The sequence below is a fragment of the Scyliorhinus torazame genome, chromosome 17 (assembly GCF_047496885.1).
Source record: "Scyliorhinus torazame isolate Kashiwa2021f chromosome 17, sScyTor2.1, whole genome shotgun sequence".
Classification (NCBI taxonomy): domain Eukaryota; kingdom Metazoa; phylum Chordata; class Chondrichthyes; order Carcharhiniformes; family Scyliorhinidae; genus Scyliorhinus; species Scyliorhinus torazame.
The window spans coordinates 174,292,100-174,318,661 of NC_092723.1; the positions used below are offsets into that span (position 1 = coordinate 174,292,100).

A 26,562-nucleotide genomic window follows, 5' to 3' on the forward strand; every position below is an offset into this window, starting at 1 on the left:
GATTGAAATGCTTGCTTTCAATTTTAGATGTTGCTGCAGGGGAGGAATGCACTTACCCTGGTCACTGTACATTTGCATATTGCCAAGAAGAGATAGATGTATGGTCCCTAGAACGCAAAGGAGCATTTAACCGTGAGCTGTTGTTTGACCCTTTCGGAAGTGTCAGCAAGATTAATTTAACTGTCGGGAAAATTCTACAAGAACATCATGGCATATTTATGTTTCTCTGTGAGGTAAGTTAGATGTTTTTTAAATTAATCACACCACTGTTCCATTTTATTTATTTTATCTGGCACATTCCACCAGACATGGAATTAGAAATGGAATCCAATGTGGGATGAAAAGAAATACGGTTTCACCAAAAAGTGAGGAGTCTTCTGATTTTCTGGGTGGCCCTGGGAAAATAATGAAGCGTTTTGTGAATCTTTACTAATTGTGGGAACAGTTCGTTTTCCTTTTTGTTTCTTTTGCTGCCTAGTATCTTTATTTGTATTGCTTTAGTTTTCTATTGTGGAGATAAAAGTATTGCAGTGCATTTCCCTGGTACTTGTTGGACCCTTCAAAAGTGTTTTCAAAAGTGACTGGTGCACATTTGCGAAATAAGCATTGAAACAGCTGAGCAACTGAGCTGTGTAGATAATCGGCAAATAGTTCATGTCCCTTCCTGCAATCTCTGCACTCCTAAGTCCCCGTTGTGTTTGATAGCCAACACACATGATCAGTAACTAGGTATTAGTGAGATTACTATAGCTGAAGGTATGTAATGGACTCTCCTCAGATATTTCTCTGATCTTGGTTGCCTTTTTCTTGAGGAAGGGGGTAAATGAATTAATTGAGATAGCCTGCGATGTTGTCATCGTCCACTATCCCTCAATTCGAGGATGATGTTTGTTTAGAGTTTCTGCCATGGGTCTTTAATCACTGTCAACACAGGTGTCCAAAGACTTTCATGCCCCTGTTGCCTGTGCGCAGAATCTTGACTCCCAGGTTCACAGCCCCTGTACCCATCGCTCGTTCTCACCGCCACAGAATTTGACGCATGGACCTTGTTTCACCAGACTTTGTTTAACAATGGGGTTTTTGGGTCACCGTCATTGTCTACACGATCTTGATGGGTTGGTGGTCAGATTTTGGTGACTGTGTCAAACAACGATGACCAGGGTCACCTTGCTTCTGCAGCTTCCACCGCCTTTGCAGCCAATGTGATGGGCAGTCATTCAGCCCCTCGACTTTGCTGCTAAGCATGGTCCTACTAGGAGCTCCTGATGGCATTGCTCATGGGATCATTGGAACACACAAGGCTCTCCACCACATCCAAGGTGAAAATCCACGAAAGTGCCCGAGAGGCTCATTTGATAGCTTACTGTCCTCTGGTCAGGAGAGGCCCCTGTTCAAAACCTACTCCAGGACTAGGGCAGCACAGGATAGCGTCCATCTCAATTGAATTTCTGCTGTGCAACCCTGACTATACAGACTGGCAAATTCCAAATACTGTTGATCTTAGTTCTGGTAATTTTAGGGACTCAAATTGAGAAGCATTGCAAGTGGAGAATTACCACAAGTTCCAAAGAGCTGGGGCGTCATTCTCCGACCCCCCGCCGGGTTGGAGAATGGCCGTTGACCGCCGTGAATCCCGCCCCGCCCCCGCCGAAGTCTCCGAAGGGAGAAAAGTCGGCGGGGCGTTAATGGCGCCGCTGCCGCGGAGAATGTCACGGGTCTGCGCAAGGCAGCCGATTTTCGGCCTGCCGATATTCTCCCTTCCGGATGGGCCGAAGTCCCGTCGACGTGATGACCGTTCACGTCGACGTCAATCAAACCTCCTTTTCATCGGCGTGACCCGGTGCTCCAGGCTCACACCGACCAGCGAGGAGGTGAGTGACGGCCTGGGGGGTTGGCTCTGGGCAGGAAATGGCGTGGCCGCAGACTGATTGCGTGAGGAGAGGTGTGTCTCGGCTTGTGTGTGTGTGCGTGTGCGGCGGGGGGGGGGGGGGGGGGGGGGGGGGGGGGGTTAGGGTAGGCTGGGCTCCGGGGGAGTGCCGGGAGGGGGTCCGTGCCGGGGTGGAGGTTGGGTGGGGGGGGGGGGTCCGTGCTGGGGTGGAGGTTGGGGGTTGGGGAGGGGGTCCGTGCCGGGGTGGAGGTTGAGGGGGGGTCCGTGCTGGGGTGGAGGTTGGGGGTTGGGGAGGGGGTCCGTGCCGGGGTGGAGGTTGGGGGGGGGGGGGGTCAGTGCTGGGGTGGAGGTTGGGGGTTGGGGAGGGGGTCCGTGCCGGGGTGGAGGTTTGGGGGGGGGTCCGTGCTAGGTTGGGGGTTGGGGAGGGGGTCCGTGCCGGGGTGGAGGTTGAGGGGGGGTCCGTGCTGGGGTGGAGGTTGGGGGTTGGGGAGGGGGTCCGTGCCGGGGTGGAGGTTGGGGAGGGGGTCCGTGCCGGGGTGGAGGTTGGGGGGGGGGGGGGTCCGTGCTGGGTTGGGGGTTGGGGAGGGGGTCCGTGCCGGGGTGGAGGTTGGGGGGGGGGGGGGGGGTCCGTGCTGGGGTGGAGGTTGGGGGTTGGGGAGGGGGTCCGTGCCGGGGTGGAGGTTGGGGAGGGGGTCCGTGCCGGGGTGGAGGTTGGGGGGGGGGGGTCCGTGCTGGGGTGGAGGTTGGGGGTTGGGGAGGGGGTCCGTGCCGGGGTGGAGGTTTGGGGGGGGGGGGGGGGGGGGGTCCGTGCTGGGGTGGAGGTTGGGGGTTGGGGAGGGGGTCCGTGCCGGGGTGGGTGATGGGAGGGCAAATGAGTTGGTCCACCTGGCCAGGTGCCAGCCTCCAATAGTTGGACCCATGCGGTCCATGCCACCTGGCTGGGGGGAGGAGGGGATATGGGCAATGATGACATGTCGTCGTTCCCCTCCCCCCCCACCAGGCCGTCATGTTTTCAGACCATCCAGCGATGTTGGCCGCCGTGGTGGCAGCCGCTCATGTCTATGTTGCCCTGGAGGAGGAGGAGGAGGAGGAGGAGCGTGCCAGAGAGGCGGCGCAGGCTGCCGCAGAGGGGCAGGCGGCAGCCGCCCAGGCTGGAGGGACACCTGACCGACAGGACGAGGAGGGGGAGGAGGACGTCGTGGCCCCACGGCAACGGAGGCACCCGAGGGCGCCCCGTGTGTACCGGCCCCGGCAGTCATACCAGGACCTCACGGACCGGGAATGCAGGAGGAGACTCCGGATGAGCCGGGAAACCGTGGTACACATCTGCCACCTGCTGGCACACCTGTCACCGCGTGGCACTGGCGGGGGACACCCTCTCCCCGTGTCCGTCAAGGTTACGGTGGCCCTGAACTTTTATGCAACGGGGTCATTCCAGGCACCGAGTGGGGACCTGTCCGGCATATCGCAGACATCGGTGCATCCGGGCAGTGACAGATGCCCTTTATGCCATGGCGCACCGCTACATCCGCTTCCCCGTGGACCGGGCCAGCCAAGATGCCCGGGCCGTGGGCTTCTCTGCCGTTGCCGGGTTCCCCATGGTCCAGGGCGCGATCGATGGGATGCACGTCGCCGTGCGGCCACCTGCAGAGAACAGGGCCGTGTTCACTAATAGGAAGGGGACCTATTCAATGAACGTACAGGTGGTCTGCGACCACCGCATGATGATCCTGCACGTCTGCGCCCGTCACCCAGGCAGTGTACACGACTCATTCGTGTTGTCGCGGTCATCCATCCCCGGCATGTACGAGGGACGCCATCCCCGGCTGAGGGGCTGGTTGCTGGGCGACAGGGGCTACCCATTGCGATCGTGGCTGATGACGCCTATACGGAGGCCACGCAATGAGGCGGAGAACCGCTACAATGATGCCCATGTAGCGACAAGGGGAGTGATCGAGAGGTGCTTTGGCGTGCTGAAGATGCGTTTCAGGTGCCTGGACCTCTCTGGGGGCGCCCTCCAGTATCGGTCAGATAGGGTCGGCCGCATCATTGTGGTGTGCTGCGTCCTGCACAACATAGCCCAGCAGAGAGGCGATGTGCCGCAGGCAGAGGAGGGCGGTGTGGAGGAGCAGCAGGAAGAGGCCCAGTCCTCCCGAGATGAGGGGGATGGGGGCAATGGTCAGGGCAGACGGGGTAGACACAGGCGGGTGGCTGTCCACCGTTACCGGCTGGCCCAGCGGGCACGGGACAGACTGATAGACGCCCGCTTCACTGACTAGATGGGCGTGGGAATCGGGTAGTATGGCCACAGACCGCACACCATGACAACAGCCGACCACCCACACCCCCCACCCATCCACCCACCCAGCACCCTCACCCCCCTCCCCAACCCCACACACCCCACCCGCATGCACACCACCCCCCCACCCCCAATTGCCGATCCACCGGCGGCACAACGGGCCGGGCTCACCCAGTTGCGGGTGGACGCGTGTCTATCGCAGGCCATGGAGGATGATGACAACCCGCCTCCGATGAGCTCCTGGCTCTACATCGTTGGACTATGTCTGACCCATGGCCACAGTACCACCATCCACCCGGACCATCCCTTCATGCGGCTGTGACACTGCAGCGCACGGTCCCGTCCTCTGCCCGGGGGATGTTGATGGCGGCCCAGGGGGAAGGGGGCAGACTCACCTGGGGCTGAGGTAAGACCACCCGTCACACACACACTTGCGCTCAACGTACATGACACGCCCGCACACTTTGGACAGAGCACAAAGGCAGCTTCGGTAGGTGTAACATTGACTTTAATAACCAAAGGAGTTCATGCACGTGCCCTAGCCCCTAAAACTCATCTGTGCCCTGCACCCGTGCCAACTTACTCAGTGTCTAATTGTTTGGCCTTACGGGCCCTTTGACTACGTCTACGTGGTTCCCCAGACGGTACAGCAGAACTGGAGGTGGACTCCTGTGATTCCTGCCCTCTGACACCGGATCCCTTTGGCGGCCGTTTCCTGAGGCGTCCTGGCCTAGATGGGCCAGGCTGCGGCCCGGGCGACTGGGATGGCGAGCTGCCAGCCTGTCCTGCCCGTTGCCCACCCGATGCACCTGGGACGGAAGGGGGGGAGTCCGAGGTGTCGCGGTGTACCGGGACCTCCCCTACAGAGGGAGCCGGGACGGACCACACCACCTCCTCCTCCCTCGGGGTGCCCGATGGCCCCCAGGCCTCTACATGGGTGGGGGATGCGAACGGACTGGCCATCCGACGCGCCCCCGACATCTGGCGCTGCCAGTCCTGGAGGCCCGTGCTGGTATCGACAGGGGTCTGCAGGTTTGCAGCCATGGAGCCCAGGGGGTTGTCGAACCCTGTCTGCGACAGTGCGACGCCAGCTCGCAGATGGCCACTGGCGCCGATGCCCTCAGCGATGGCCTGCTGAGACTGGGCCATGGCCTGCTGAGACTGGGCTATGGCGTTGAGCGCCTCTGCCATCTGGCGCTGGCACTGGCTCATGGCCTCCTGTGAGAGGGCAGTCATTTCCTGGGCCACAGACGCCGCCTGCACGGAAGGCCCCAGGCCTCGCAAACCGTTCCCCATGTCTGACACCGTCGCACCCATTGCCTCCACCGCGGACGCCACCCGTGCGGTGTCAGCCTGGGTGGCACGCATGACCGGGACCACTCCCAGCTCCTGGACGCGGGTGGACTCCTCCACCTGCGACCGCAGCCGCCGCAAGCCACCCGTCACCCTATTCGCTCGTCTCCGTGTCGGTGGTTGCATCGGATCTATGTGTGGGTGTGGTAACTGCAGGAACCCGGGATCCATCTGGGCGGCAGATGTTCGCTTGGCCTGGGCTGCCCTCCGACCGCCCGGTCCCTCTGCTGCTCCTACCTCCACCTGCTGTACCGGGACGGCTGTGTTGTGCGCACCAGTGAGTGTACCAGACGCCTCATCACTAAAGTGCCCAACCGTGGTGAGTGTTTCTGCGATGGTGGAGGGTGTTGGTGACAGCAGTGGCGTTGTGTCGTGCTCTTCGTCCCACTCTGAGTCCATGGCACTTTGGGGTGGGGGTTCGTCTCCACCCATCCACTCTGAGTCACTGTCCGGTATTTCGTCTTCCCGGGTAGGGGTGTCCCGGGTAGGGGTGTCCCGGGTAGGGGTGTCCCGGGTAGGGGTGTCCCGGGTAGGGGTGTCCCGGGTAGTGCTGTCCCGGGTAGTGCTGTCCCGGGTAGTGCTGTCCCGGGTAGTGCTGTCCCGGGTAGTGCTGTCCCGGGTAGTGCTGTCCCGGGTAGTGCTGTCCCGGGTAGTGCTGTCCCGGGTAGTGCTGTCCCGGGTAGTGCTGTCCCGGGTAGTGCTGTCCCGGGTAGTGCTGTCCCGGGTAGTGCTGTCCCGGGTAGTGCTGTCCCGGGTAGTGCTGTCCCGGGTAGTGCTGTCCCGGGTAGTGCTGTCCCGGGTAGTGCTGTCCCGGGTAGTGCTGTCCCGGGTAGTGCTGTCCCGGGTAGTGCTGTCCCGGGTAGTGCTGTCCCGGGTAGTGCTGTCCCGGGTAGTGCTGTCCCGGGTAGTGCTGTCCCGGGTAGTGCTGTCCCGGGTAGTGCTGTCCCGGGTAGTGCTGTCCCGGGTAGTGCTGTCCCGGGTAGGGCTGTCCCGGGTAGGGCTGTCCCGGGTAGGGCTGTCCCGGGTAGGGCTGTCCCGGGTAGGGCTGTCCCGGGTAGGGCTGTCCCGGGTAGGGCTGTCCCGGGTAGGGTGTGACGGGGGCCTGTGGCTGCCCCCCTCATCGCTGGGTGGTCGCTCCCGCACGTGACGGGGGTGTCGTCTCCCTGTTGCTCCAGGTCTCTCCGTCTCCCGTGGTGTGCGAGGGGCATCCTGCGGGCGTCGCATGCTGGAGGGTGCGGGTCTCTCCGTCTCCCGTGGTCTCCGAGGGGCATCCTGCGGGCGTCGCATGCTGGAGGGTGCGGGTCTCTCCGTCTCCTGTGGTCTCCGAGGGGCATCCTGCGGCCGTCGCATGCTGGAGGGTGCGGGTCTCTCCGTCTCCCGTGGTCTCCGAGGGGCATCCTGCGGGCGTCGCATGCTGGAGGGTGCGGGTCTCTCCGTCTCCTGTGGTCTCCGAGGGGCATCCTGCGGGCGGTCTGCATCTGCGGGGATGGGTGCCTGGACGTTTGGTCCTGCGATACACAATGAAGCATGCATGGTTAGACATCAGGCAGTGATCAGGTGATACGGGGGAGGGGGATATAGGGGAGGGGGGATATGGGGACGGGCTGTTGGTGGCCCACTTGCTCGTGGGGCCCCGACCTCTGCATCAGCAACCTCCCGGTCCTCAGGTCCGCCAGCCAGTTCCAGGGCCCTTTCCTCGTGTACGGTCAGTGGCCTCTCATCAGCGGGCCCTCCTCCAGTCCTCACATGCTCCCTATTGTTGTGTGCGCGCTTCTCCTGTGGGGAGGGTGGGGGGGGGGGTGGCAGGGGTAAAAGGCAACAGTGTTAGGCAGGTATATGAATGCACGCCATCGGTTGCGCGTGCATTGCAGAGGTTAAGGTTAGGGCTGGATTCACTTGGGGATATGGGGGAGGGGGGATATGGGGGAGGGGGGATATGGGGATGGGGGGGATATGGGGATGGGGGGGATATGGGGGAGGGGGGGATATGGGGGAGGGGGGGATATGGGGGAGGGGGGATATGGGGAGGGGGGGGATATGGGGGAGGCTCACCCTGCCTGCTCTGACGAGGTCGTTCACCTTGTGGCACTGGGTGCCTGTCCGTGGTGTTAGGGCCACAGCGGTGACGGCCTCTGCCACCTCCCTCCACAGACGCCGGATGTGGCGTGGGGCAACTCTGCGGCCGTGCCCGGGATACAGGGCATCCCTCCTCTGCTCCACCGCGTCCAGGAGCGCCTCCACATCGCGTGACTCGAACCTCGGGGCTGAGCGACGGCCAGCCATCAAGTCGGGTGTTGCGGTCGGGTGTTCCGGTCGGGTGGGGGGGAGCTGCGTGGCCTTATGAGCCGTCACGCCGTGCAGCGCGTATGACGCTGCACGGCGTGAACCACTGCGCAAGCGCGGATCCCGTTACGTCGCTGCTAGCCCATTTCGGGCCGCAGACTATCGGCCCATTTTTATGACGTGACGCAAGTGGGATTTGCGCCGTTTTTTGCGCCGATCGGCGGAGTTTCCGCCGATAACGGAGAATTTCGCCCCTGGTCTTGGAAATTAATACGTTTTAAAGCAAAATTAAACTCAGTCACAATCAGGATACCATATTTTTAAAAAAATTAAAACAATAAAAGGAATTGTTAAAATGTTCTATTTTTGGTTAGTTAAATATTGGTAAGTTTTTATTTGTAAATATGCACTACAAGATGAGTTCCAAAATCAGTATTAATTATGAAACCATCCATTATGAACGATTCTGACAGGGTAAATAAAGATGTTCTGTTTCCACTAGTTGCTATGTCAGTGACTAGGGGTCGCAATTTTAAGATGGTCAGCAAGAGAGCTCGGAGTGAGATGAGGAGAAACCTCTTTACTCAGAGTTGCTGGGGTTTGGAATGCACTGTCTGAGAGAGTGGTGGAGGCGGATTCCACAGGAGGTTTTGAAAGAGAGCTGGATACGTATTCGAAAGTGATGAATTCAGAGGGCTACGAAGAAGGGGCTGGGGAATGGAACTAGCTAGGTAGCTCTTTCGGGAGCCGGTGCAGATACAATAGGCCAAATGGCCTCCTTCTGTGCTGTAAACGTTGATGATTCTATCATGTGTTAATTCATTTCAGATATGTTTCGATAACAAGCCCAGAATGATACACAAGAACAATAAGGATAACTACGTCTATTGTTCCAATCTCGATGCCAAGCATTTATTTGAGCAGAACAAGTAAGTGCATTTGGTACCAAAACTGTGCAACATTATTGATGCAGCTGGAACAACCCATATTTTTGGATTTGAAACATTTTGGATGTATTCTGTGTTTGCTGTTGAGGGCTAATGCGTTTTTCATCCGTGGAATATTTCATTATAATTATTCCCATGACTTGCAACCCCATGTCTTGCCAAAAATCTATTAATTTTTTTATTTGGAGTTAATTGGTAATGCATTAAATACATTTCTGTTTTGGGTTATGTGGGTGGAAAGTAAACAACAATGCCTGTGAAACTAATTTTAATGATGTGGCGATGCCGGCGCTGGACTGGGGTGGGGACAGTAAGAAGTCTCACAACACCAGGTTAAAATTCAGCGAGCTTATTTGAAATCACAAGCTTCCAGTCACTTCACCTGATGAAAGGCAGCGCTCCGTAATTTTGTGATTTCAAATAAACCTGTTGGACTTTAACCTGGTGTTGTGAGACTTCTTACCAATTTTAATAATTGAACAATGGGATTGGTAGGCAGCTATTTGCCTTACAGATGAGAACCAGCTTTCAAATCGTCACTGCATTTCTGTTGAGGAAGCAGAGAAAAAAGTCCCATCAAAATTGAAACTCAGGGGCAGGACGGTAGCTCAATGGTTAGCACTGCTGCCTACAGCGCTGAGGACCCGGGTTCGAATCCCAGCCCTGGGTCACTTTCTGTGAGGAGTTTGCACGTTCTCCCCGTGTCTGCGTGAGTTTCACCCCCACAACCCAAAGATGGTCAGGGTAGGTGGATTGGCCACGCTAAATTGCCCCCTAATTGGAAAAAAATAATTGGGTTCTTTAAATTTTTTTTAAAAATTGAAACTCACTCTATGAAATCTTAAATGCCAAGCTGGGAAATATTTAAGCTTCTGAGTTGCTGTAGAGTAAAGGAGACAAGAGTTCTGCTTCTCAGTGAAAACCTTTATTTCTTTGATCCAACTTCACAAATCTCCACCAACAAATAGTGCCACCTGTAACCCCTTTATATAGCAGTGACTTCTATTGGATAATTGACATCAAATTAGTATATAATTAGAAGGTCTGTTAACCCAGTCCTAATTCCCGGCCTTTTGGCTAAGATGTGCGTGAGGTCAGGTGCAGTGCCTAGATCTGGTATGTCTCTTGTGAGGACCATGAATTGGATTCAATTTTAATTAGTTTTTGGAGCAGGTAAGGAGCTGGATTAGGGGTTTGCCCCTGTCCACACTCTGGCTTTGTAACTCTGATAAAGTAATTTAAAAGAAACAAGAAACAGTATAGTTGACTCAAAGTTGCCTCATAAGTGAAAATAATTCTGAATATTTGCACTTAAAGTTGCAGTGGGGCATGAATCTTTACATAACTTCAACTGCAGGTATACCCCCAACCATTCCTCCAATTGTATAGCAATTGATTTTGACAAAAACTGCAAGGTTTTGTACCATGGATGTTTATGGTACTCTGTTGTTATCTCTGATCAATTGTTCTGAAATTGTTTATACAATTTCATAATGACATGGAAATAGTATCTGCATCTTCAGTTTATGCGAAGGTATCTTCCTTCAAATTTAAGCTTGAACTCTCCTGCCATGCTGTCCCAGTCAGCTTTACAAATTCACACTATTGCTTTCCTTCTCTCTGCTCTCACTCCTTGGTTTATGATGATTCTTTTCGCCATCTTTCCCCTCAACTTCTAGTTCATGCTGCAACTGTTCTCCCTCCAGTTCATTCTAATGCTTTACCCCACCCCTAGTTTACACTGATAACTCTTGTCTAGCAACCGTCTCCTTTCAATCATCTTGTTTTTTCTAACTGCTGTAACTATTTTCTTTGCCAGTTATTCTGTTTAATATTTTGGCTGTGTGGCTATAGTTCTATGAACTGCCGGGGAAAATTAGTTGCTGCTTGACCCTTTTCAGTGGCTGACCATATGGGGTTATATACGAGCTATGTGAACTTGACTTCTCAGCTCGTTGATACAGGAGCCTGATTTCATAGAATTTCAATATTGCATTATTTTCCTTAATGGGCTATTTTCTATTGTGACTTGACTTGCAAACTACTTGGTTGGAGAGTCTGACTGTGGGATATATTGTCTGACTACGATTAGGAGAATGATAGAGTTCACCTGTCCTGGAACACTGGTATAAGAGGGCCCAGAATTCAGTTTGCGGTCTGGTTTTGTTGTGCGTGTTAAGACTCCCATTATATTTTTCCAGTAAAAACAGAAAAATGCGAAAGATGTCAGGACAAACCACTATGTATCAACTGTGATACATCAGGGCAGCACGGTGGCGCAGTGGTTAGCACTGGGACTACGGCACTGAGGACCCGGGTTCAAATCCCGGCCCTGGGCCACTGTCCGTGTGGAGTTTGTACATTCTCCCCGTGTCTGCGGGGGTTTCACCCCCACAACCCAGAGATGCGCAGGTTAGGTGGATTGGCCATGCTAAATTGCCCCTTAATTGGGAACAAAAAATAATTGGATACTCTTTATAAAAAAAAAATAAAAAATTTTTTTTTTAAGTTTTGACTGATACATCAACATCATTTAAACGCTTGCAATCTCAATGCTGGCACTCAGTTTATAGGCTTGGACTTTCTCTACTTGATCAGTAAAATTGCATCAAGGCTTCTTGCATAGATTCTTATTACCTGTTCTTTTATTTAAATAGGTGCCTCGTCCACATCCTTCGAGAGACAACAGTGAAATACTCTAAAATCCGACCTTTTGACAGTACCAGACTACTTGATCTCTGCCGCCATGAAGTGCGCTTTGGTTGTATTAGAGAAGATGAGTGTTTCTATGCACACAGTCTGATAGAACTGAAAGTCTGGATGATGCAACTTGACACACGTAGGTCCCATGACACAGGAGTTTTTCTTTTTCTTTCGGGAGCCTGCTTTTTCTGCGTGTCCAGCAGAGGTTATCAGGATACAAAACGCTTGGAATTTGAAATATGCCATTCCATTCACCTCGTCTAACTCAGCCTGCCAAAGATTCAGCATCCAGTCTGACTAATGTTATTTTCCTTTTACCTCCAGAGCCTGGGCTGTCTGAATCTGGAGTTTGTCAAGTTTCTTTTCTCATCCCAAGTCCGTAGTCACTGCGCTGGGTGACTGTTCATTCGACTTGAGTTTTTGTGATGCGAATCCTCTTTGAGGCCAGAATGAAGAAAATTATATTTCCTCAGCAACTTCTCACAGTTGCATCGTTGAGACCAGAAACTTGGGTAAACCTATGTTCAGACAGATGGTTAAAAGACACATGGGTTTATTTTGGGACTGTAAGGGAGCTGACTGCATTCCGTTTGGGCGGATGTGAATTAAGGATTGATTACACCATTTCAAATCTACCCCACCAAACGTGCAGTGTTGCCTTCCTTAGTTTACAAACTGAAATATTCTCTATGTTGCAGAACTATCCTTAAGAAATACTTGTCTCATTAAGTTGTCAATCATCTTGATGAGTCCTGGGGTTTATTCTGTCAATGTAGGAATAAAAGCGGACTTCTTTACAATTGAAAGATACTGCATACTCCTGCACTGTAAATTCTATGATAATCTATGAAGTCTGATCTTTCCTGTCCACTTTCACTGGTCCAGCCTTGGTGTAATTTACACTGCCGTCTCCAACACAATCACATGATGCAACAAAGCTCAGCAATCATAATGGCTCCATTAAGGAGTGTATTTTAGGAATGGAAAATACAAACTTCACCAGCGAAATGCAGGATAAAAGGTTTGTGAATATGAACTCAATTTAACATGAAAAAAGAATTAAAGATTTGGGAGTAATCAACATTGGGTTTGAATGGTTTTCTTAATCACTCCTGAACTTTGTATGATTCAATAATACCGTGCCAAAATAAAACATACTGTGACTACTTAGGTTTGGTAAAGGGATTTATATGTATCCATAATTGTTTAAGTAAGGCATACAAATATCCTATTAAAAGATCCAAGACTATATGGCTATTGTAAACATGGTTTTTATAGAGTTTTGTTTTTAAAGGATTTGCATTTATATGGAGCTTTTCACGACTACAGGACATCTCGCAATGCTTTACAGTTAATGAAATACTTTTGAAGTGTGGTCATTGTTGTAACAGCGGCTAATTTGCACTCAGCAAACTCTCATAATGACCAATTAATCTGTTTTTTAATGTTGATTGAGGGATAAACATTTGCTAGTACCGTGTGATCTTTTACATCAACCCTATCAGGCAGATGGAGTCTAGATTTAACCCCTCATCCGAAAGACGGCACCTCCGTCAGTGCAGCACTCCCTCGGTATTGCCCCCGGAGAGTGGCAGCACACACTTTCGTGCTCAAGCCCTGAAACCGGTACCTAATGACTCGGAGGCATGAATGCTACCAGCTGAGCGACAGCTGACACACTTTAGTGGGCAGACTTAAGCTTAAACGCAAATGCAAAAATCAGATGTGAAATAAACCTGTTTAATATGAGCATTATTTATTAATCGTGTATATTTTGGTCTTGAAACCTTTTTTTTTAAATCACCAGATATCTCTCATGAAGCAATTACTCAGGAATCGAAAAAGTATTGGCAGAACTTGGAAGTTACTGCCCAGGCAGGACAGGTAAACATTTTCTCTGGACATGTTTTGAACATGGTTCACGATAGGTTATCGTTTCTGGTTTCAAATGTGTCAATAGTGTATTTTTTGATAAATGCATTCCATTCTGTGACAATTTCTCACAAGTACTGATTAGTAAAAGAGCGTAACACGCTATTATTGAGTTCCAGTAATGTATTGGTCGATGTTCTGGACACTGTTGTGATACCCATGTACTGACAATACCTAATTGCTACCAGAAGAAGAGGAGCAGGTTGTTTGGCAGATATGTTCTCTGTTTTTGATCGGGGTTCAACAGTGCAGGGGAATATCTTATTACAACTTCACTGTGTCTGAAGGATATTTGGGTGATGGAGCTTTGGTAGAAGAATTTATTGTGCTGCAATTCATTTGAGTAATTCTTGACGTTAATTTTCTGGAAAGTGGATTTAGAAAGTGAAACTGATGTGGATATCATTACAGTGTTTAACTTTAGATTGTAAAATACTTGCATCATTTTCCATTGATTGAATGGCGTGCAGCAATAAATACTCGCGGAGGACCGACCTGTTTGGCGTCAAATGTGCCAGAATTTGATAGACAAGTGATTCAACCTGTGAGTCCTTAAGTTACAATTTGGTGATAACTCCAGGTATGTGTGAAATGTGTTCTATTTATGTGGTGTTCAACAGGAGAATATCAAAGCAAAGTTTAACCTTTATGAATAGAAGACAAAAGGTAATTGGATCTCAGGCACCCAACAGAATTCCACTTAACTTATTCGGTATATTCTGATTTTATTTTTAATCATTTCCATTTATAAATTCTTGTGTCCAAATTCATAAACGTAAGCAATTTTGGTAAACCAGTTTTATAATATATTTCCTCTCCCCAGGTCCCACTTTTGCCAACCGTCACGACCCATGCCAACCGACCCTCCCGCCACATGCCATGTTCGCTTACCTTTAATGCAAAAGGGGAGCTTGCTTGGTCCTCACAATCTCACTTGAATCAGGCAGTGGTGTAGTGGTATTGTCGCTAGACTAGCAATCCAGGGTAATATTCTGGGGACCAGCGTTCAAATCCCCTGCATGGCAGATGGTGAAATTTGAATCCAATGGGGAAAAGAAATCTGGAAAAGTCTAATGGTAACCATGAAATCATTGTTGATTATCATTTCTTTAAAAACCCATCTGTCTCACGAATATCCTTTGTTGAAGGAAATCTGACGACCTGGAGCTTTGTACGGAGCTAATACTAGCATTGCTCTGTCCTGCCCTGAACTCTCCTGAGCAGCTCTCCAGCGGATTCTGCGGAGATCCTCTCCTACTCCATCTTCATTATTGCCTTGCTTGCCAGCAGTTGGAAAATGGAAGCAGCACTGCTCCGTGATTTGGTGCCAAAAGCACACACCTGGAGGGCTTTTGACGTTCTCCCCATGTCTGCATGGGTTTCCTCCGGGTGCTCCGATTTCCTCCCACAGTCCAATGATGTGCAGGTTAGGTGGATTAGCCAAGGTTAGATGGGGTTACGGGGATACTGGGATGGTGTGGGCTTAAGTAGAGTGATCTTTCCATGGGCCAGTGCAGACTCGATGGGCCAAATGGCCTCCTTCTGCACTGTAAATTCTATGATCTTTGTGCGTTCAGGGCCTCTGTGACCTACCCTCTGTGCCGCTTCTGGTCGGAAGACTCCATATACAGCCATATTTATTTATATTTAAAAGGTGGCAGCAACCGCCATTCTCAATGTAAAAGCTGGTAGCAGCTGTTGGGCGCTTCTGCAATTTGGAACAGCGTGACGAATCACACCACAACCCTCCGAACACCCGCCCGTGACCCACCTGCGGGTCGTGACCTGCACTTAGGAAAAACTCTGACCCAAACCGTCAATCCCATCTCGCATGTAAAAGTGATCGTTTCCAGCTATTGACCCGTTTTTCTACCTATTTTTTCTTCTGCTTTCGATCCAAGATCTGCTCTGTACAAAACCAATGAAAAGCAGGTTATAAATTGAGCTGGACAATTGCTGAGGAACTAAAGTCATACTTTGCTTCTGTCTTCACAAAGAAAGGCATGATTAATGTCCCAGAAGTTCTGAAAAACACAAGTTTCAGTGAGGAGCTGATGAAAATCTGTATTAGTGCAGAAATGGTGTTCCGGAAATTGAAGGGATTATAAACTGATAAATCTCCAGAGCCCACGAGAGTACATAAAGAATTGGCTCTAGAAATTGTAGATCCATTAGTGGTCATTTTACAAAATTCTTTGGACTCTGGAATGGCTCCTACAGATTGGAGGGTAGCTAATGTAAACCTGCTATTCAAAAAGAGAGGTGCTGAGAAAACTGGAAGCTATAGACCAGTGAGTCAGTCGGCCGTGGGTAAGTTGCTAGCATCCATTATCAAGGATTCAATAGTATGGCATTTAGAAAGCAGCGGTATACTAAGGCCAAGGAGTTCTCCCAGTGAGCCAGAGAAGACAGAGCCAGGAGTGAGACACAGCTAAGAGTGAGTTTGGGAATTTGAAATCAGTAAGGCAGCTCCTTTTAAATTTCAGGAGTTTAAATTAATTTAAATTAAGCTAGTATTGTGCAGTGTGGGTTAACAAGGGCTGCCCCACCCACTCACATAACTGGTTGGCAGTTAAGTGTCAGTCACTTAAATCTACCTCGATCTAAAAGCAGGTGGGGGAGGGGAGTCAATTCAGGACAGTTTAAAAAGAGCAACTTGTAAACTCACTCCCAGTGAGTTCTCCCAGTGAGCCAGAGAAGACAGAGCCAGGAGTGAGACACAGCTAAGAGTGAGTTTGGGAATTTGAATCTAGGTGGGAATTCAAAGCATGGGGGGGGGGGGGGGGGGGAGGTGCTTTTTATCCTTGGTAAGTGACTGGTAAGTAGTATTTCTGTTTCTTTTCATTGGTATATTTATTTATTTTGTTCTTCGTTTATTTATTTAATTTTTGCGGGGGTAAATTGTAATTGTTGAAATTAACCGAAGGTTTAAGACATGGCAGGAGATCTCAGACCCGTGTTATGCTCCTCGTGTGCAATGTGGGAGCTCAGGGTCATGCCCACTGTCTCTGGCTCCTTCACGTGCAAGAAGTGTGTCCAGTTGCAGCTCCTGTTAGACCGCTTGACGGCTCTGGAGCTGCGGATGGACTCACTTTGGAGCATCCGTGATGCTGAGGACGTTGTGGATAGCACGTTTAGCGAGTCGGTCACACCGCAAGTGAAAGGTACTGAGGGAGATAGAAAATGGGTGACCAAAAGACAGAGCAAGAGTAGGAAGGCAGTGCAAGTGTCCTCTGCGGTCATCTCCCTGCAAAACAGATATACCGCTTTGGATATTGTTGAGGGAGATGGCTCACCAGGGGAAAGCAGCAGCAGCCAGGTCCATGGCACCGTGGCTGGCTCTGCTGCGCAGCTGTGCAGGAAGAAGAATGGCAGGGCTATAGTGATAGGGGACTCAATTGTAAGGGGAATCGACAGGCGGTTCTGCGGACGCAATCGAGACTCCAGGATGGTATGTTGCCTCCCTGGTGCAAGGGTCAAGGATGTCTCGGAGAGGCTGCAGGACATTCGGGGAGGGGGGGGGGGGGGGGGGTGAACAGCCAGCTGTCGTGGTGCACATAGGCACCAACGATATAGGTAAAAAAAACGGGACAAGGTCCTACAAGCTGAATTTAGGGAGCTAGGAGTTAAACTAAAAAGTAGGACCTCAAAGGTAGTAATCTCAGGATTGCTACCAGTGCCACGAGCTAGTCAGAGTAGGAATGTCAGGATAGAGAGGATGAATGCGTGGCTCGAGAGATGGTGCAAAAGTGTGGGATTCAAATTCCTGGGACATTGGAACCGGTTCTGGGGGAGGTGGGACCAGTACAAACCGGACGGTCTGCACCTGGGCAGGACTGGAACCGATGTCCTGGGGGGGTGTTTGCTAGAGCTGTTGGGGAGAGTTTAAACTAATGTGGCAGGGGGATGGGAACCGATGCAGGAAGTTGGAAGGTAGTAAAACAGGGACAGAAGTAAAAGGCAGTAAGGGGGAAAGTGTAAGGCAGAGAAGCCATAGTCAAAAATCAAAAAGGGTGACAGTACAAGGTACAGTGACTGAGGGGAGCTCAGTGAATAGGACCAGGAATACTAAAAGAAATAAAACGGGAAGTGAAAACATTAATGGTAAGCGACGCGGCAGGTTGTTACATGAAGATATGGGTTCAACGACAAGGAAAATTAGGAGAAAGGTTAAGAGGCAATATAACATAGGAGAGGTTACTGATCGAGGTGTTAAGATTCAGAACAGAGGTAAAAAAGCCAACATGCGTGTACTTTACCTGAATGCTCGTAGTATTCGGAATAAGGTAAATGAGTTGATGGCGCAAATCATTGTGAATGACTATGATTTAGTGGCTATTACTGAAACATGGTTAAAGGATGGTCACGACTGGGAGTTAAATATCCGAGGGTATCAAACTTTTCGGATGGACAGAGTGGATGGTAAGGGAGGTGGTGTAGCTCTGTTATTTAAGGATGACATTCGGGCAACAGTAAGGGATGACATCGGTGCTATGGAGGATAAGGTTGAATCCATTTGGGTGGAAATCAGGAATAGTAAGGCGAAAAAGTCACTGATAGGAGTAATCTATAGGCCACCAAATAGTAACATTATGGTGGGGCAGGCAATAAACAAAGAAATAACAGATGCATGTAGAAATGGTACAGCAGTTATCATGGGGGATTTTAATCTACATGTTGATTGGTTTAACCAGGTCGGTCAAGGCAGCCTTGAGGAGGAGTTTATAGAATGTATCCGCGATAGTTTCCTAGAACAGTATGTAATGGAACCTACGAGGGAACAAGCGGTCCTAGATTTGGTCCTGTGTAATGAGACAGGATTGATTCAGGATCTCATAGTTAGGGATCCTCTCGGAAGGAGCGATCACAATATGGTGGAATTTAAAATACAGATGGAGGGTGAGAAGGTAAAATCAAGCACAAGTGTTTTGTGCTTAAACAAAGGAGATTACAATGGGATGAGAGAAGAACTAGCTAAGGTAGACTGGGAGCAAAGACTTTATAGTGAAACAGTTGAGGAACAGTGGAGAACCTTCCAAGTGATTTTTCACAGTGCTCAGCAAAGGTTTATACCAACAAAAACGAAGGACGGTAAAAAGAGGGAAAACCGACCGTGGATATCTAAGGAAATAAGGGAGAGTATCAAATAGAAGGAAAAAACATACAAAGTAGCAAAGATCAGTGGGAGACTAGAGGACTGGGAAATCTTTAGGGGGAAACCAAAAGCTACTAAAAAAACTATAAAGAAGAGTAAAATGGATTATGAGAGTAAACTTGCTCAGAATATAAAAACAGATAGTAAAAGTTTCTACAAATACATAAAACAAAAAAGAGTGGCTAAGGAAAATATTGGTCCTTTAGAGGATGGAATACAATGTTGACAAATGTGAGGTTATCCATTTTGGTAGGAATAACAGCAAAAGGGATTATTATTTAATTGATAAAATATTAAAACATGCTGCTGTGCAGAGAGACCTGGGTGTGCTAGTGCATGAATCGCAAAAAGTTGGTTTACAGGTGCAACAGGTGATTAAGAAGGCAAATGGAATTTTGTCCTTCATTGCTAGAGGGATGGAGTTTAAGACTAGGGAGGTTATGCTGCAATTGTATAAGGTGTTAGTGAGACAACACCTGGAGTATTGTGTTCAGTTTTGGTCTCCTTACCTGAGAAAGGACGTACTGGCACTGGAGGGTGTGCAGAGGAGATTCACTAGGTTAATCCCAGATCTGAAGGGGTTGGATTACGAGGAGAGGTTGAGTAGACTGGGACTGTACTCATTGGAATTTAGAAGGATGAGGGGGCTCTTATGGAAACATATAAAATTATGAAGGGAATAGATAGGATAGATGCGGGCAGGTTGTTTCCACTGGCGGGTGAAAGCAGAACTAGGAGGCATAGCCTCAAAATAAGGGGAAGTAGATTTAGGACTGAGTTTAGGAGGAACTTCTTCACCCAAAGGGTTGTGAATCTATGGAATTCCTTGCCCAGTGAAGCAGTAGAGGCTCCTTCATTAAATGTTTTTAAGATAAGATAGATAGTTTTTTGAAGAATAAAGGGATTAAGGGTTATGATGTACGGGCCGGAAAGTGGAGCTGAGTCCACAAAAGATCAGCCATGATCTCATTGAATGGTGGAGCAGGCTTGAGGGGCCAGATGGCCTACTCTTGCTCCTAGTTCTTATGTTCTTAAGTCAGCATGGATTTACGAAAGGGAAATCGTGCTTGACAAATTACTGGAATTCTTTGAAGATTTAGCTAGTAGAATTGACCAGGGAGAACGAGTGGATGTGGTTTATTTAGACTTTCAGACGGTCATCGACTCTCACTTAGCAGATTACTATGTAAAGTTAGAGCGTATGGAAGTGCAGGTAGTGTCTTGAGATGGATAGAAAGCTGATTAGCAGACAGGAAGAGAAGAGTTGGAATAAATTCTGGTGCTGTTTAGCACAGGGCTAAATCGCTGGCTTTGAAAGCAGACCAAGGCAGGCCAGCAGTACGGTTTGATTCCCGTAACAGCCTCCCCGAATAGGCGCCGGAATGTGGTGACTAGGGGCTTTTCACAGCAACTTCATTTGAAGCCTACTTGTGACAATAAGCGATTTTCATTTCATTTAATTTCAAATGGGTCTTTTTCAAACGGCAGACAGTGACTAGTGGGGCACCATAGGGATCAGTGCTAGGACCCCAGCTGTTTACATTACGTATTAATGATTTGAACAAGGGAGATAATGTATTATCTCCAAATGTGCAGATGATGCAAAGCTGGGTGGAAGGGTGAGCTGTGAGGAGGATGCAGAGATGCTTCAGCGTGATTTGGACAGGCTGAGTGGGCAAATGCATTGCAGATGTATATAATGTGGATAAATGTGAGGTTATCCACATCGGTAGCAAAAATAGGAAGGCAGATTATTACTTGAATGGGTGTAAACTGAGAGAGGTGGATACTCAGCGAGACCTTGGTGTCCTCGTGCATCAGTCGCTGAAAGTAAGCGTGCAGGTACAGCAGGCAGTAAAGCAGACAAATAATATGGTGGCCTTCATAGTGAGAGAATTTGATTTTTTGGAATAGGGATGCTTTACTGCAATTGTACTGGGAGTTGGTACGGCCACACCTGGAATATTGTGTGCAGTTTTGGTGTCCTTGTCTGAGGAAGGATGTTCTTCCTACAGAGAGTGTGCAGCGAAGGTTTACCAAGCTGGGGTGGCAGGGCTGTCAAAGGAGGAGAGAAATTTGGTTAGGATTATATTCATTGACGTTTAGATGAGTGAGAGGGGATTTCATTGAAAGTTATAAAATTCCAACAGGATTACACTGGGTAGATTCAGAAAGGATGTTCCCGATGGTGGAGGAGTCCAGAACTAAGAGTCATAATTTGAGAATAAGGGGTGAACCTTCTAGGACTGAGGTGAGGAGAACTTTCTTCACCCTGAGAGTGGTGAATCTGTGGAATTCACTACCACAGAAAGTAGTTGTGTAATTTCAAGAAGGAATTAGTACAGCTCTTGGGGCTAAAGGAATATGGGGGAGCGGGGGGGGCTGTGCAGGATCAGAGTATTGAATTTGATTATCAGCCATGATAATCAGTGGCGGGAGCATGTTCAAAGGGCCGAATGGCATCCTACTGCTTCTATTTCCCATGTATGTTTCTATATAAGCTGGAGCAGCTTGTAAGCACTCTACTCACCACACACTCCTTCCAGCCCAGAAGGTGGCTCAGAGAAGACCTGCACCCCCCCCCCCCCCCCCCCCCCCAAAACCTTTCAGGAGTCTGAAGTGGACTGACTACTCGATTCCATTGAGGAGAAGAGGGACATCCTCTTCCCCAGGGTGGGTGGACACACTAGTCCGCCCTCCTGAAGAGTGCCTGGGAAGAGGTGTCTGAGGCAGTCAGTACTGCCAGCATCTCCAGGAGGACAGGCACGTAATGCTAGAAGTTGAATGATCCCCTTCGGCTTGGCATCCTGGTGGGCATGGTCCATATTGAAGGTGATATAGTCCGATGCCTGGGCACATAGGGCATTGTAACACAGAAATTTGTGAAATCCCACACCGGTCCCCACTCGGGCCCTGGAATGAGGCAGAGGCATAAAGGTTCAGGCCGACCATCACCGTGAGAGCCACCAGGAGCGGGTGTCTTCTTCAAACCCCCTGATCTGCCAGGTGCGCCACCATTTAGCATGAGTGGTGCTTGGTCTACCTGGTGAGTTGGCACAGGCGATCTGGCTGCTCCTCAAAGGGCTGGCGCCGACAGATGGCCTGATAGGGCGTCTCCTTCTCACCTCCTCCTCGGCCTGTTGATCGACTGGCACTTCAGCCTCACCAGCTGGCCTCTGCTCTTTGGGGCAGGCTCCTCTTGTGCAGTGTCCTCCCTGGGCTGGCCAAGGGGGCCTCCGTGCACCTGCAACAGCAGCCGCGACCAGGTAGACAGTGAGCATGGCTGGCTGTATGCCAAAATCCATGTCTCTGCATGGCCGAAGGATGAAGTCGGAGAATGTTGTAAAGATGAGGATTCCCGTGACTATCCAAAGCCAACGGGTTCCATGGCCACCCCGAGTTGTACTGCTGTGGCACCCTCAACACAGTACCCGGCCCTATCGATATGTTGTAGTCAGCAGTTCGTAGCACCTGTCCTGTGATTTGAGGATCCTTTATCCTCACCACCTGTCCCTGTCAACAGGGGTATCAGTGCCTGCCGCAACCCATGTCAGCGATAGGCTCTGTGGCCCCTAACCTGTTTCCCCCAGTGGGGTCCACTCACTGGTGGACCGTGTGTTGTACCACCAGCAAGGTGGCAACTTGGCTTCCATGCTTCGAGACTTGTGTGCGGGCAGGTCCTACAGATGAGGGTGAGCGAGGAAAGTGTTTCTACTGGGTGCTTCGCTGCAGTGTGATGCAGAGTCTGGGTGTAACAAATGGGTTGTGACAAAGAACTGGTCGGGTTTCCTGGCCGGAGGAAGGATGGATGGGAGCAGGGGCACATTGGACAGGCAGGGGTTGCAGACAGCTCGTGGTCCTGAGGGGTGGGATAGCTGATAATTTCATTGCTGAGGCTTTTACTCTGAGAGGGGCTGTGTGCCAGGGAGGTTGTCAAAAGCCACAGTGCAGTGTTTGGGGTGAGCTCTGCTATTCCCCTGCTTCCTCTGCTGTGGGGCTGTGCTACTGAGAAGTGCCAACACCTGGTGGGCTCCCATTGATGATACTGCTGGGTTGGTTTCCAAGAAGGGATAGGCTGGGTGGGTTCCGACAGGCCAGGATACAGTGAGCCGTAAGCAGTGTGAACAACTAGGAGCCTGCAAGTTGCACCAAAAGGGTGTGTTTAAATAGCATACTGCTGCAATGGCAGTCTGAGCCAGGCCACCCTGAACCCGAAAGGAACACCCTGAATGCACGGACAAGTCGTTCTCCGCCAGTCCCTGCAGCCCAGACCGCAACGCCCCAGAATTCTTCATTTCTTGCTCCCTTTCAATGGCCATGACGTCCACCCCCCCGCTTGTAAGTACTTGCACAGTTCACACCCAGAGAGGGATGGAGCATGCAGTGTCCAACCCGCGAATCACATTCAAATACATGTAAATGACGGATTTCCGTGGGGTGTAAACCTCACTGCCTGTGCCAGCGGGGAACTGGTGCGCCGGGCCCAAATTCCGATTTTTGTTTCACCCAATATTCTCTCTCCGCCTGATTGTAATTCTCACTGCTGGGGTCGGGCAGTGGAGAATCCAGCCCATTGTTGCAGTCAGTCTGACATACGAATTCCCGTTACTGTTTACATTGTTGGAGATCTTGAACTTCTGAAATTCCAGCTGCATACTGGTGTTAGGATCCTGGATGAGAAACCCAACAATTTGCAATTTGTGAAACTGTGAGGAAAGGATACTTTGCCACAGAGTGATAATATTGACCAATCGGTATCTTTTTATATTAAACCAAACTTTAGTTTAAACTTTGTTAGCAACAAAGTAACAGCTTTACAATTAACCATTCAAACAGTTATTAAATAAAAGAAAAACCTTTAACTTACTTCCTACACAAGCAACTACATATAATATATATATTCCAATTAAGCAAACACTATAGGTCAAAGACCACTAATAAATAAAGTCAACAATCCAATTCCATGACCTGTTTATCCAGGACTAAGCACCATCCCTCATAAATTATCTCGACCCCAGGGATCTCCTAAAATCAAATGTTCCATTAGCCATCTATCTGTAAACAAGCAAATGGTTAAAAATCAATGATTATCTCATTTATAATGACCCTTTAATCACAGCTTTAGCAGACATACTGCTTGGATGTATCTTAAACCAGAGTTTTAATGACATTATTGCAACAAATAGCAATTTCCTACATTCATCACATGAGCGTTCTGGAAGCAGGCAGCATTCAAATACTCGTTCCAGTATCGGGCTTGGTATATTTTTGCACTGCAATAATATACTAGTGTCAGTTGTTTCTATGTGGCATTCATGCTGTCAAATCACTTGGTGGGTATTAAGAATACAGAATTTACAGTGCAGAAGGAGGCCATTTCGGCCCATCGAGTCTGCACCGGCCCTTGGAAAGAGGACCCCACCCATGCCCATACCTCATCTTTTCCCCACACCTCCACCCTAACCCCGTAACCCCACCAAACCATTTTTGGACACTAAGGGCAATTTGGCATAGCCAATCCACCTAACCTGCACATCATTGGGCTTTGGGAGGAAACAGGAGCACCCGGAGGAAACCCACGCACACACGGGGAGAACGTGCAGACTCCGCACAGACAGTGACAAGCTGGGAATCAAACCCGAGACCCTGGAGCTGTGAAGCAACCATGCTAACCAGTAGCACAGTGAGGTTAGAGGACTGTAAGCATCCATGGAACTCCATCACATCACGATTCCATTGCATTCAGGAAAGAGGACAACTTCTCCCAATAAATTAAACTGAACAAAAGCTAAAACATTTACAACCCTTTGATCCCTATCTTTCAATATTCTTTAATAATTGGGATGTCCTGTGTCCATGAGGAGCCATTAGTTCCTCAGAATCAGTGCACCTTCTTCTCAATCCACCTTCTTTTGCCATTTAAGGTCCTTGCCAGTCTTCAACAGGGACAGCACAATGGGGACAAACATTGGCAGAAACAAAGGGATGTAAATGGCAAACTTCTGATCATCTGGGAAATACAGGAGATGGAGGAGAGATGGATCGAAAAAAGCTTTCTCAGACGAGGTGATAGTCTCTTTGCTGGCCAGGAAAGCTGGAAACAGTCTACCAGCCTCCAGCTCCTGAAGTGATCGCTGAACAGAAGCCACAGCACTGTACACCTCCGAGGCGATGCATTAGGAGCGTTCTGTTAGTGATAATCGTGACACAATTTGGTAGTAAAATGTGGGGCTGGAGCTAACCCAACAAATGTCAGGGATGTAAATTCTTTTCAAATTGCATCATAAAGTTTACAAGAAAGCAAGAATTGAAGTTGTACTCTTACTCTTGGAATTCAGGCACTAATGTAATTTGAAACCAAGCTCTTTGAGAATAGGGAACAGTTTAAAAATCCCAACTGTAGTCTGTTTATAACTACTGAAACCCACCGCAATAAGTGAAAATGGAATGCCGAAATTTCACCATGGTGCTGTGCTGAAATGGAGTCAGCATTCCATCACATTTTGCTATCCCACATTCAAGATTTCTGACCCCATTTCCTTTATGGTAGTCTAATATTTTTCTTCTAATACTTTTCTAATGTCTTAACAACAGTCTTTTATTTTTTTATGCCGTACTGCTCAACCATGGATCAACTGCTTACCCATAGCCACATAGCATGTTCTGGCAGGTGGTTTGGAGGATATAAAATCCTATTCTAATCCTTGCACAGGTATTGCTTGGTCTAGATCTCTTCTAAACTGGTATCTAAACTTAGCTTACCTGTTGATCGACTTTTACCAATGTGTATACTACAACCAGCAGTGCCTGCCAAAGATTGATTCCTTCCCGCAGCGGGAAGATGTATTGCCATAGCAGCACATCCAAGATTAGGAACTGAATGGGAAATGGGACTACTGTGACTGACTCCACTCTGTGCCACTGTTTTAGTACGCTTACTGTTTCATTTGTCCTAATCACTTTCTCAATAAGAGAACCATTACAGTGATATTTTTCAAGTATATTGGGCTAGTATAGCTCTCGTGCAGGATCATACTGCAATTCAAAATTCAGCTTTTCACAGCTTTATAGGAGTTCTGGTCACACCAGTTAAGAGGTAATAGAAGGGAATATTAAGCGGTTAGCACTGTTGCTTCACAGCGCCAGGGTCCCAGGTTCGATTCCTGGCTTGGGTCACTGCCTGTGCGGAGTCTGCACATTCTTCCCCCGTCTGCGTGGGTTTTCTCCCGGTCCTCCCACAACTCCCGAAAGATGTGCTGTTAGGTGAATTGGACATTCTGAATTCTCCCACTGTGTAACCGGACAGGCGGCGGAATGTGCCGACTAAGAGACTTTCACAGTAACTTCATTGCAGTGTTGATGTAAGCCTACTTGTGACACGAATAAAGATTATTATTAGACTGCACTGTCTGGGTTGAGATGAATGGTCCTTTATTAGCTAGTTTCTCTTTTCAAGATGCCTCTAGGCATGACGAAATCTAGAAACCTCAACTTGAAGCTGAAGTTCGTGTGTGGACAGTGTTGGAGGAATGGGCAAGTCAGTGAATCAGACAGGAACCGAAAATACTGCAGTGCTAAAGCAAGACATCCGTAAGTAGTTAAATCATCAGCACTATTGTAACTCGGTCAAACAATACGTGTTCCTGAACAAATACTGTTGAGTAATTGCAATCTTGCACCGCTGATAACTCTTAACAATCGGCTTATTGCTGTTGATTGCTTATATTGATTCCTCCATTTCTAATAGTACATAACGTGCTTCTGTAAGAAGCTGTGAACAGTTAATCTAGGGATTAGTTGTATAATGGATTAACTATCAGTGTTTTATGAGCTACTATAAACCGTTTTCGCGACGTTCATAACTTGAGGATGGAAAACCTTGAGATTTTAGCTTGCCCACTGTTATTCTGCTGTTTACAAAGAGAGGCACAGTGATGCATTTCCCTACCAGAATAAATTTTGGGCTAATGAATGGCACCCACCTTTAGTTAGGACGTGCTGT

General features: G+C 49.2%; 1 protein-coding gene across 4 annotated transcripts in view; it reads left to right on the plus strand.

Moving 5' to 3' along the window:
• zc3h7a (zinc finger CCCH-type containing 7A) overlaps positions 1-26,562 on the plus strand; it is a 105,138-nt gene that overhangs the window by 71,275 nt on the left and 7,301 nt on the right. For all 4 annotated transcript variants that reach the window (XM_072481694.1, XM_072481697.1, XM_072481695.1 and 1 more), the window contains exons 14-18: positions 28-233; positions 8,652-8,752; positions 11,428-11,609; positions 13,281-13,357; positions 26,017-26,150. In XM_072481694.1, the coding sequence (XP_072337795.1) occupies positions 28-233; positions 8,652-8,752; positions 11,428-11,609; positions 13,281-13,357; positions 26,017-26,150 (700 nt within the window). The remainder of the gene's footprint in view (positions 1-27; positions 234-8,651; positions 8,753-11,427; positions 11,610-13,280; positions 13,358-26,016; positions 26,151-26,562) is intronic.